The sequence below is a fragment of the Rhododendron vialii genome, chromosome 5a (assembly GCF_030253575.1).
Source record: "Rhododendron vialii isolate Sample 1 chromosome 5a, ASM3025357v1".
Taxonomy (NCBI): Eukaryota; Viridiplantae; Streptophyta; class Magnoliopsida; order Ericales; family Ericaceae; genus Rhododendron; species Rhododendron vialii.
Genome location: NC_080561.1, coordinates 13,405,668 through 13,417,980, shown reverse-complemented (window position 1 = coordinate 13,417,980; position 12,313 = coordinate 13,405,668). Strand labels below are relative to the sequence as shown.

General features: G+C 37.3%; 1 protein-coding gene across 2 annotated transcripts; it reads left to right on the top strand.

Moving 5' to 3' along the window:
* Positions 1–5,881: 5,881 nt before the first annotated feature.
* Positions 5,882–8,288, top strand: LOC131326574 (disease resistance protein RPV1-like). Of its 2 annotated transcripts, none has more exons than XM_058359405.1 (4): positions 5,882–6,535; positions 6,785–7,020; positions 7,562–7,710; positions 7,789–8,288. In XM_058359405.1, exons 1-4 carry the CDS (start codon positions 6,063–6,065, stop codon positions 8,158–8,160), a joined length of 1,230 nt encoding a protein of 409 aa, XP_058215388.1. In that variant the 5' UTR covers positions 5,882–6,062; the 3' UTR covers positions 8,161–8,288. The 2 variants fall into 2 exon arrangements, with proteins under 2 accessions (XP_058215388.1, XP_058215389.1); XM_058359406.1 differs by having other exon boundaries at positions 6,785–6,966; positions 7,789–8,196.
* The last annotated feature ends 4,025 nt before the right edge of the window (positions 8,289–12,313 follow it).

Here is a 12,313-nt window from a genome sequence, read left to right as displayed (position 1 = left end):
ATTTTCCAGATTTGCTTTCTTTCCCGACAAGGAAAACCCACGTAATCAATGATGCCTAATTGAGAGGACTCGAAGAAAAGAATAAAATTATGACCGAAACTCAAGTTATTTTTGAAAGAAATCTAAATAAAAGTAAAAAAATAAAAAGGCTTTTTGGGGTTTTTTTTTTTAAAAAAAATTGAGTTTCGGTTATAATTTTTTATTTTCTCGATTCCTCCTGTTGAGATAACTCAATAATCTATAAAAATTGAGCACAAAAATTAACAAATACTAAAAAATTTGAATAATGACAAAAAAGTTAGACTTTTTTTTAGAGAAACTAGGCGTAAGTTGCATTTTGAAATTAGCTAGGCAAGTTCACAACAACAGGTTCATAGGGGCGGGGTAAGATGCAATTTGAAATTACATTGGATATGTGCCATAATGGACGAAACGTTCGTGCCTATCAAGGTTATAAATCTCGTACCGTACTTGCCGGTACCTATTGTCCAAATTTGATATCCTACACCTCTAATTCGTTCTGCCTCGAATACCGATCGGTTAGTACCAGACGATACTAGCTAATACCGGACAGTGACAAACTACTTTTAAAGTTATTTTATACTTCCGTTACCGGACAATACAGGTCGATACCGATAAATACTGGACGATAACTAGACAAATACCGAACTACTTTTTATTTTTTTTAATGAATATGTATACTATACTAATAAATTCTTTTAGATTGGAAAATAACACTAATAAGAATAAATCCGAAACGGTATCGGTATCTCACTAGTACCAGTACGGAAACATAACATACCCGTATGAAAACCGGTAGTATAGCTGGTATAGTATTTAGAACCTTGGTCCCTACTGCACGCCCCATGTATATACTATGGCATATGGATACGGAATGGATGGAAACTTTTTCATTGTAAAAAACTAAAAACTGTGTCAAAACTCTCTCTCTCTCTCTCTCTCTCTCTCTCTCTCTCTCCTCTTAGCCTTCAACCCTTTCAAGTTACTGATCTTTGCTACTATGGCATCGCCGATTGCACATTGTCGACCACAACTGCAGCAGGTGAGCAGTCTTATGAAAGATAATGATCATGTTATTCTCATTTGGGTTTTTGGTTGAAGGTATTGATAACGTCAGTGATTATTCTCTTATGTGTTTTGATAGCTTTTTGTGTTCAATTTTTTGGTTGCCTGAATGTATTTTTTTACAATGAATTACGTAATATCCAGTTCTTCTGTCAAACTTCGTGCAGATTTCAGAGTTGTTGTTTTTAGATTTCATTTAAGTAACTGGTATGGTTGTGTTTAATTGGTTGGACTATATATGTAATTTTAATTACTACCACAATCCAGTTGTAACAATTGAGTTTTTTCACCCAAACAATTGACTGACTGGAAGTTATAACTGAACTTTGTTAGAAAAATTCAAGCTTAGGACAGCTTATTTTTCGTTTGAATATCAAGAAAATAGATTTCAGCAAACTTAAGATTAACGCTCCTTTTGATTCGGACAAAACATGTTTTGGATAACATTTTCAAGAAAACGATTTATTTTCCTGTGTTTGGTTGTAACAAGAATTTTTTTTTCCGGAAGAGGCTGACACGACTCGGATTTTCACTGAGTTCAAAAAAACACATATGACTACACAAACACATATGTATTTTGTGTTCAACCATTCTACAAACACAAATACTTTTGCACAAACAAAGGCACAAACACTCACATAAGTGTGTGTTTGTGCAAATATTTGTAGTTTTAGAATTTTCCTTCTGTGTTATGAAACTATGTTCAACCTCTCTTGGATCCTTCAATCAAACTCAAAATCAAAGAAATTAATCCCCTAAATCGATAGTTCTATGAAAACACAGATGTTCACAACAATACATATGCGGGAATGACTTCGGTGTCTCCGGTCATTTTGAAGACACCGTAACTTTTGGCATAACAAAACCATTATGAGTATAACCAAAATTCATTACAAGCATAACAGAACCATAACATAACATAACCAAAACCACAGTAAGGCATAACTTGTTTGGTATGCCTTAGTTGGGTTTGGTTATGCCTTGGTTGGTTTTTTGGATATTCCTTAGTTATGCTTTGTTTGGGTTCTGTTATGCTTGTAATGGATTTTAGTTATACTCATAATGGTAAAGTTATGCCAAAAATTACGGTGTCCCCAAAATGACCGGGGACACCATAGAAAATATGTAGATATATAGATGTTACTTATTAGATACTCCCTCCGTCCCAATTTGTTTGTCCAATTGTCGAAATACGTGTTTTTAAAAAATATACTTATATCTTATATTTTATAATATTTTTTATGATTTTGAAGATTTTGTAGAATAAAACTAATTGAGATCTATCAAACAAGATCCATATTGCATATGAAAAACATTACAAATTGAAAATTATAGCCAATTCTTTGAGAGGTCAAACGCTCTCAAAAAGTTAAAAAGTGGACAAACAAACCGGGACGGAAGGAGTAGTATACAGAGAGAGAGAGAGAGAGAGAGAGAGAGAGAAATGAGAAGGTACCTGGATTGTCTGGGTGAGGCTCGAGAGGGCTACCTTGGCCGGAAATGTTTTCCACCCCTAATATCCGGAAATCAGTTCCCTGCTTAAATGCTTCATTTTCCATTGACTTCGGAAAACTGTTTTCTGTTGACTTTCATTTTCCGTCTTACCAAACAACAGAAAATGTTTTCCACCCGAAACAAACAAACCCTAAGCAAATAACCTGCAGTTAAGGTAATGGGAGACAACTTTGCATTGCTGGGATCCTATTGCTATAATCCTTCCTTTTGGTTTGTTACTTTCATTCCGTTCAAGTGATTCTGCCCACTCCATGATGATCAAGATGTGATACTTTTGTTTGCAATAGGACCTAATTCTACACCCCAATTTAGATGGAGAAACTATCCCTTTTCCGGTGTTCTTATTCTTTCTACTGAAGCTTCAAGTGATATGAAATAGTTAATAAGTGATCGCATGCATGTATACTATTGCATATTGATGGAAGTAACGTGCCTGCAAGCTGGTTTAGTTCGTGTTCTTACTGATCTTTTCGTTTTCTGTACTTCCGTGTGAATTGATATTGTAGTCTTACCGTCTTCTGGGTTTTTTTTTTTTCATGGATCTTTTAATAATCTCTGCATTTGACAGTCATTGTTGATTAATTTTCATACAGAAAAAAATCAACAGATACAAACTTCGGAATCTGTGCTGTTTTGGCTCTCATTGTTGTTTCTTGGATGGAGGTTGTTGGCTTTTAAAGATCTCCCATAGTTTGATCCCTGCATTTGGTGAGTACTCTCACTTAAAACTTTTTCTAATTAAGTTCTTGCGTACGTAGTTGATACTCCTATTTCTTTTGTAAGGCTATACTAGCGCTGTATTCAATAAGCGGGGCTTGCATGGTATTGATCCAATTATCTTGACTGGTTATTACATTTGTAAGTTTTTTCATATAGCCTGGATGTTTTTTTGGTCTTAACAGTGGATCGAGAAACATTATTTGTTAGTTAAAGTTAAATCAATTCATATGAGTTTCATAAGCCAAAAATGGAAGATCAACATATTGAGGACATGCTTGTTTACTTTCTGCTGTCTATGGTGGCCAGCCACTACTATGGTAAATTACGAGTATTAATTTGAAATGTGTAGAAGTTACCTTTCCGGATGCTAGGCACTAAAGTTGAAATCGTTTAATTAGACTTCACTTACTGCACCTCGCTTTCTCCCGTCCAGGCCTGTCAATGGACCGAATCTGATCGATCCGGATTTGATCCGAATCCGGTAATCCAAATGCGGATTGGATTAAATCCGTTATCAATCCGATTCGAACTTTATTTTTTTAATTTTTTTTAAAAAAACTGTAAATTTTTTATTTTGAAAAAAAATTGTTTAAGAAGTTGTATTTTTATTTTAAATTATTTTGATTTTTTTTGGAAAATAAATTTTTTTTGAAAAAAATATTTTTTTTGCTAAAATTTTTGAAGTACAAAAGTTTTTGGATCGGATCCGAATTTTTCGTATTCGGATTATCACTATTGAATTCGGATTTGTCGGATCCGAATCGGATCCGGCCCATTGACATGCCTACTCCCGTCCCAGCAAAATAGGCATCCAAGTACAGTCAGAGTTTAGACAGAGTATTCTTAAACATGGCATTCCAGCAATGCAACACTACGGATACAATTCCTTCCATGTGTTCAATTCCCCAAGATTTTCCTTCGTTGACATAATACTTTTAACAAATTAATTTGTACATTTGTTGATGAATTTGTGAAAGATTGGAAAAGGAAAAGACAGAGCAATTGAAACAAGTTGACTGATTTTTTTCCGAAACGTTTCCTTACTCTGCAAACCCAAAGATCACATCATAACCTCAGAGTTATTGTCCTATTTGTTCTTGCAACAGATGGTGGGTTCGCTTGACTAATATTTTGCTGCTTGTGTTGGTAGAGTTCGAATAGTCTAGGAGCATTCTTTGCTGTTGCACGTCTATCTGTGTAATATTACAAGTCAATTCCAAAGAGGACTGGTTAGAAGAAGCCACAGGAGGTATCAATAACTAAATTGATAACTCGCTCGCAAATTAGGGTGTGAACAGTCGAAATTATGAGTGGGAACACCGGCTTATTTGGGTTGTTGGACCAAGGTCTGCAGATGAAAGTTTTGTCAATTCATAGGTTTAGTGAACTTGCTTGACCACAAGGTCTTCAAGCTTTCTCTATAACAGTGCATAGATGTAATCTTGAACATTTGGATTTTGACGGCATTATGTACGTGAAATAGTAGCTTGTGTGAATTGGATTTGAAACATGTCTTTCTATTATTACTACGGAGGAACAAGCACATGCAATATGATGTGCATATGCCCATCGCTGTAACACTAGTATTTGGAAAAAAATTAAGTTAACTTAGTCCAAGTGATACTATTGCATTGGAAATTTTCTCACAAACAGCGTGTGATATTTCCGTTCCCCTCTCAAACTACGGGTTTCTCCCTCCACAGTCCACTCCCGCTACAAAAGTGACGACAAGATTTCCCTTCTCTCTCTATGCGCTTCTGTCTAATGTTGTATCAGATGTTTCCCAACCTCTTGCCGTATGCTAGGGAGAATTTCTTGCTCTTTCCCCACCGGGGAAGACCAGAAAACAAGTCTTTGCTTAGCTTTAACCATGGCGATCAAATGAGATACTCCTTGTATTTTTTGTTTGCGTTTTGAGAGCTTAACTTAGGGTTCTTATCCAACTTTTCTACAATATACACAAAGCAAATGTCTCTTGTACTATGTTCTTGATAAGGTTTTCTTCTATAAGTTCAGTTATGTAAAGGAATAGCTGTCTTGTTCATGAATCTTACGGAGGCTATTCTTTCAATAGTGAGAGAGAGAGTAGTGATTTTTATTGGTCCGAGCAGTGATTTTTATCACTTGAGCACCTCTGGTAATATTCTATGTGGAGAAACTGTGGGAATTTGTCATGCTTAGAATTCTCATTAGTTGAGAGAGAGGGAGGGAGGGAGGGAGGGAGAGAGAGAGTACTAAATTGCATGTCAAATAGATTTATTTTTCTGATAACTCATGTATCCGGACAAGTTTACATGCATTGTGACTTATGCATAGACCAAGGCCCATTCACGGGACAAGTCCCCATATGGACAGGCCCCACAATAGTTAATAGGACGAGGTTTCGAACCTGAGATCTAAGTCCAGCCTAGGCGAACATGTCACGTAGTTTTTCTCAACAAAGTCCTCTTTGTTTGATTGATTCTATTTACATTAGGGCTTATATGAAATGGAGAGTTCAGAGGGAAGAATATCTTATTTTCTATTCTTTAACCGTTGTTGGGTTTTTCCCCTTTCTTCTGCAGTCGAACAATTCTCCTAACAAGGAAAGAAGTAGAAATGGCTACCCCGTGTCCTTCGGAAAATTCACAAGTCTACATGAATCTACCATTCAACTTTGAGCCCTGTGCTTGGAGACTACTTGGGAAAAAGAAGCCTCTTCCTCTTCCTCTTCCTTGTCCTCGTCCTCCTCCTCCTCCTCCATGGCACCACAATACATATATGATGTCTTCTTGAGTTTCAGCGGGTTCGATACCCGCAACAATTTTACCAGCCATCTTTTAGCCGCTTTAGAGCAACATGGCATTCATACATTCAGAGACGACAGAAAGCTCAACAAAGGAGAGTATATTCGCTATGAACTTCTGAAGGCAATTGAGGAATCGAGAATTTCGCTGGTCGTTCTCTCAAAAAGTTATGCCACATCTAGCTGGTGCCTTGACGAACTTGTGAAGATCATGGAGTGCAAAAAGGCCTTGCAACAGATTGTTCTGCCGATATTTTATTACGTCGAGCCATCCGATGTGAGGGTGCAGAAGGGGAGTCTTGCAGAAGCATTTTCCAAGCACGAAGAGTGTTTTAAAAAGGGTTCAGATGGCAGGGTGGAGAAGTGGAGGGAAGCTCTCACTGAGGTTGCCAATTTGTCCGGTTGGGATGTGCCAAAGGTGGCCAATGGGTATTTTCCTCCACCTCTCTGAAACTATATTTGGGGTACAAGTGGAATTTTGATTATACTTACAGAGTTTATTATGGTATGATTTATGTTGCTCATTAAAAATATTTTAAAACCAGTACGTCCATCAAGTTTGAGATGCCACAGTACCAGATGTTTGAATTTTCCTAAACCTCTGGCTTATTTGATGGTTGCATCTTGGCCGAAGGGTCCTTCACATAACATTATGCTTTTTCCTGCACAAATTTGCAGTGACGAAGCACACTTAATTCGGCAAGTCGTTGAAGAGGTTCAAAAGAAATTATATCTTGCTCATGTTCATGTTGCATGCCACCAAATTGGACCAGAGTCTCGTCTTCAAAAACTCAAGAAGAAGTTGAAAACGGAACGAGATGATGTTCGCATTGTTGCAATATGGGGGATTGGTGGAATTGGTAAGACAACAATAGCTAAAAAGTTATATAATCTCATCCAACATGAGTTTGAAGGTAGCAGTTTTCTTGCAAATATAAGAGAAACTTCGAAGCAACCAAAGGTCTGGTTATGAGCTTTTTTATTTTTTTATCCCCTACCCTAAACTATGCACATTTTTTTCTACTTCGTCCCTAAACTACCAATTTAACGATTTCATCCCCCAACTTCCGGTCCATCACCTATGTCATCCAATCGATAACAGAAATCATTTTTTTGACAGAAAACAGTTCACGTGTCTATCATGTGCAATTCCAGCCCAAATGATAGGGGCAGTTATTTTGAAACAGGACTAGTGTTTGGTAGATGAATGATGAAAATGAATTATGGATTGGTATTTTACCATGTTGCCCTCGGTTCTTTAAAACTGTGGTTACAACGTTGTTGTACACCTACACCAAATATACATCGCGTTGTGTGGGAACCATCTCGGGGTTCCTCACAGAAAAGTAGGCACCAAATCCACGTTGTTTCCCTCCAAATATGGAATAAAGACCCACTATATCTAACATCCTGGGGCAAATAAAAACAGAGTACTCACACACTCTCTCTCTCCAGGTTTGTCCATGGCTTCTTCTTCCTCTGCCAACACCGCGAATGACTATCCTACTTATCCTACTTGCAAGTGTGGGAAGGCAGCCCCCCTTCGAAGGTCAAAAGCTATTCCAAATCAAGGAAGAAGATTCTTAGGGTGTGCCAATTATGAGGTAAGGAAATAAACACATAAATACATACTGGAAATCATAATTTTTATGCTTTACACAACGTGTTCTTAATATTCGCAGATACGGCAAAAAAGATGCAACTACTTCCATTGGGTTGATCCACCCACTAGAGAGAAAGAATTGGAGGCAAAGAAGGTTGGGCTTGGGCGAAACAGTGAGGACATGGGAAAGATGATCCAACAACTAAGCAAAGAGAAGAAGAAGCTGAAGAAGAAAATGATGGCACAGGAGGCTAAAGTGAACTTGAAGAAGAAGTTGATGGCACAAGAGGCTAAAGTGAACTTGAAGAAGAAGTTGATGGCCCAAGAGGCTAAAGCCAACTCCTACAAAATGAAGTGCATGATGCTAATAGTTGCATGCATCATTCTGTGGTTAACAATTATACTGTTTAAGAGTGTGACAAACAACAGCAATCTCAAGTTATATTATTAATTAGTGAGTTGATTCTGTTTCTGTTAAGAGTGTGAAGAGAGTGTACCTACAACTCTTCTTCAAGTAATCACGAAGTCCTACTCCTATATATAGGATTTCCAAGTCATTCCGAAGTACTCCTATAAGATCTCAGAGTCTTGTATGTATATAAGGGTATGTTTCTTTCCTCTCTGTAATCAAGCTGCTCAGAATAATGAAAGAACGTTTTCTTCTTCTCTCTCTCTATCCTAGATTTTACTTAATCATTTCATACACAACTGATTTTTTATGATGCATGTGAATCATGAACAAAACCCCACATGACACAACTGATTTTGGAACATGCAGTTACAAACAAATTTAAACCCCCCACACAATAGGAAACAAAAACACGTTTTCTGTACTTACGGTCGTTGGTGGAGTCCTCCTCCCCTTGCCTCAACTCATCCATCCATTCCTTGCCAGTGAATGGACCGAGGAAAGAGAGAATCGAACCCTTGCCAAAACGCTTGCTCCCCTTTGATTTCTGTTTTATAATCTAACCCTTAGTTGATCGCAACCCTGAGTTCATGGCACCAGAGGAGAGACAGAGAGAGACGAAGCGTGTAGAGATAGAGGTGCGAAAAATGGCTTACAGAGGTGGGCCTATATTTCGTGAGACCTGGAATGCCAATTTTGCCCCTTTCATTTGGGCTGGAATCGCACAGGATAGGCACGTGTGCCATTTTCCGTCTAAAAAATTGATTTTTGTTATCGATTGGATGACATAGGTCGTTGACTGGAACTTTAGGGGATGAAATCGTTAAATTGGTAGTTTATGGACGAAGTAGAAAAATGTGCATAATTTATGGGATAAAAAAAAAAAAACTCATCTGGTTACAAGAGCAACTTCTTTCGGATATACTCAGAATTGGTACTCATAACTTAGGAAATTATGATCAAGGAATTGAGGTTATAAAACTGAGAGCTTTCTGTCGTAGGGTTCTTCTTATTCTTCATGACATGGATGATGTCCAATAATTAAAAGCATTAGCTATAGATTGAGATTCCTTTGGCTTTGGAAGTAAGATTATCGTAACAAAAAAGGATATTTCTTTGCTAAATTTGCTTAAAGTGGATGAGATATACGCAGCAGAGAAGTTGAACGAGGACGAATCTCTTGAACTCTTTAGGTGGCATTCCTTAAAGGAAGACCATCCTACAGAAGACCATTTGGACCTTTCAGGCCAAGTTGTGCATTATGTTGGAGGGCTTCCATTAGCTCTTGAAGTTTTGGGTTCCTTTTTCTGTGGCAAGAGCATACCTGAATGGAAAAGTGCAATGGCGAAATTAAGAAAAATCCCTCATGATGCTGTTCAAGGAAAACATAAGATAAGCTTTGATTCTCTAAGTGAGGAAGGAGTTATTCCTACATATAGCATGTTTTTTTTTTTTTTTGGAACAGATTGAGATTTCACAGTAAAAATACTGGAAGGCTGCAAAATTTTCGCGGCAATTGGGATTCGGGTTCTAGCCGATCGGGGTCTCATAAAACATGACTGTAACAAACTTGTGATGCCTGATATGCTCAGAGACATGGCAGAGAAATCGTCCAGCAAGAATCAGTTAAGGAGACAGAGAGGCAGAGCAGATTGTGGTATCATGAGGATACCCTTGAAAGTGCTGGGAGATGGAACACTGAGGTCCATAGACATGAAATCTAGATGTATTATCACTACCGCAGGAATTGCAAATGCATATGCACTTAATTCTCACAGTTGATTAAATTAACTTTTTGCATTAGTAGTTCTCAGAGTATATAGACATGAATGTAACTGGCTTAAAAGTAAACATATTCTTTTTCTCAGCAAGGTGAACTCTTTTCCTCATTATCCACTGGGTTTTTTCGTATCAGGGACTGAAGCTGTTGAAGGCCTCGTCCTAAACTTTCACGAGCCCAAAGATGTCCATGTAAATTCATAGGCATTTGAAAAGATGAACAGATTTGTGGCTGCGTCATCTCAATTATGTTCATTTGAGGGTAGGTAACAAACATATTTCCAAAAGACTATTGTGGCTATGCTGGAATGGCTTCCCCTTGAAATGTTTGCCGTCAAACCTACATATGGAGAATTTAGTTACTCTTGACTTGGGTTATAGTAGCCTGAAAAAAGCATGGAAGGGAACCAAGGTAAAACATTAATTTTTTCCTTCATAAAATGTACTCACATTTTCTGCTATGTGAGAAAATTAACATTCCTCCTCCTGTTTTGGACAGATCTTGGGTAAACTGAAATTCATTTACCTAAGTTATTGCTATAACTTGATCGAAACCCCTAACTTCTCTGGACTCAGCAATCTTGAGGAACTATTGCTTAATGATTGCACAAGTTTGGTCGAGGTTGACGTATCTATTGGATTTTCTCGACAAACTTCTTGTCCTAAATATGAAGAACTGTAAAAAACTTCGGAAGCTTCCCTCAAGCACTTTGATGTTGAAATCTCTTGAAAGTCCATCTCTTTGGCTGCTCGAAGAAAATTTTCTGGATTCAAAGGATCCCCATCTAAATCGCAGTCCTCATTCCTCTCATCTTTGATGTTCAGAACAAATTTAGTGAATTCTATTGGTTTATCACTTCCCCTATACATGGCTTAAGCTGCTTAAAGGACTTGAGGATGGAAGGCTGCAATCTGTCATGTCTACCGAAGGAAGTTGGGAATTTGATCTCACTGGAGACTTTGGATCTTGGCGGAAACAATTTGCATACCTCACCGGATAGTACCTGCAACCTTTCTTGCTTATAGTATTTGAATTTGAGAGGCTGCAATGTGTCACATCTACCCAACGAAATTGGGAGGCTGATTTCATTGGAGACTTTGGATCTTCATGGCAACAATTTATGTATCCTACCAGATATCTATAAGCAGTTTGCTTGGAGTATCTTTTAGTGGTTACTGCAGTCTTAATTCTATTTTTCCTAGTCTTACGACATCTCTTACTCAAACTTTGGGAGAGGTGAGGAAAATACTTTTTAAAAAAATAGAAAAACAGACTAATGTCTAGCAATTTTTAGAACATGAACAAATAGTTTCAGTGACCTTGCTAGCTTGGAAAGACTACTTGAATTTTTTTTTTTTTTTCTGTACTTCGGAATATGAAAGACTCTACTGAATTCAACTGGCAAGCTTGACTATAAATGTCCCTTCCAGGATGCAATATGTTAGATGAGAACAATTTTGCAACTAATGTAACAAAAAGACACAACCATTATAAGGTGCTCTCTCTCTCTCTCTCTCTCATGCAATATGTTAGATGAGAACAATTTTGCAACTAATGTTATAGAAAGACACGACCATTATAAGGTGCTCTCTCTCTCTCTCTGTCTCTCTCTCTCTCTCTCTCGAAACAAAAATACCAAAAGAACCACAGTATCCAGTTTTCTTTGTATTTTCAGTATAATATGAGCTTGTTAAACTTGATAATTTCAAATCCTGTTAAGAAAAATAAATTTAACTTGTACTCAACTAATGCATTTCTCTGTTGGAATTGGAATGCTTTGCATTTCAGTGCTTATTTGGTGTTTATATCTTGCATGGGATGAGGTTCCCAATTGGATCCAGTACCAGTTTATAGGGTCAGAATTCTCTCGTGGTGCCACCTTTGGTAACTCGGAGAATTCTCTCATGGATTTTATGCGTAGTTTTCAGGACTCACAAAAACCTGGTGAAGATCTTGTATGAATATTTTCAGTAAGAAAACTGAAGATTTGTGGTATTATGACAAGTACAAAATTGGGCTAACATATACTCCCTCCGTTCCTTTTTAAATGTCCCGCTTCGTAACTCCAACTTATTAAGAAAACATCATCATTACACCTCTCACATCAACTTTTACCTTCACTTTCCCTATTTACCCTCTATGAAGACATAATCATTACACTTTTACTCACTAAATTTTCAAAATGGAATCTACTTTTAGGGGCAAAATGGAAAGTGTATCAACTTTTACCCACTAATTTTATAAAATGGACATTTATTAATGGATAGCCCAAAATGGAATACTAGACTTTAAAAAGGGGACGGAGGGAGTATATGAAGATTGAGATCAGAAGAAACTCTATTTTCACCTTGAGAAAAACTGGGCTAATAGAGTGAGTTTCACTAACATATTTTGATAATCAAAACCATTTCAAAA

What these genes read in the sequence shown, in the direction of transcription:
- LOC131326574 (XM_058359405.1), top strand. Translation starts at nt 6,063, where the DNA reads ATGGCACCACAATACATATATGATGTCTTCTTGAGTTTCAGCGGGTTC. An exon ending in GTGCCAAAGGTGGCCAATGG is followed by an intron (nt 6,536 to 6,784) that starts GTATTTTCCTCC and finishes ACAAATTTGCAG; the next exon opens with TGACGAAGCACACTTAATTC. An exon ending in CATCCAACATGAGTTTGAAG is followed by an intron (nt 7,021 to 7,561) that starts GTAGCAGTTTTC and finishes CTCTCTCTCCAG; the next exon opens with GTTTGTCCATGGCTTCTTCT.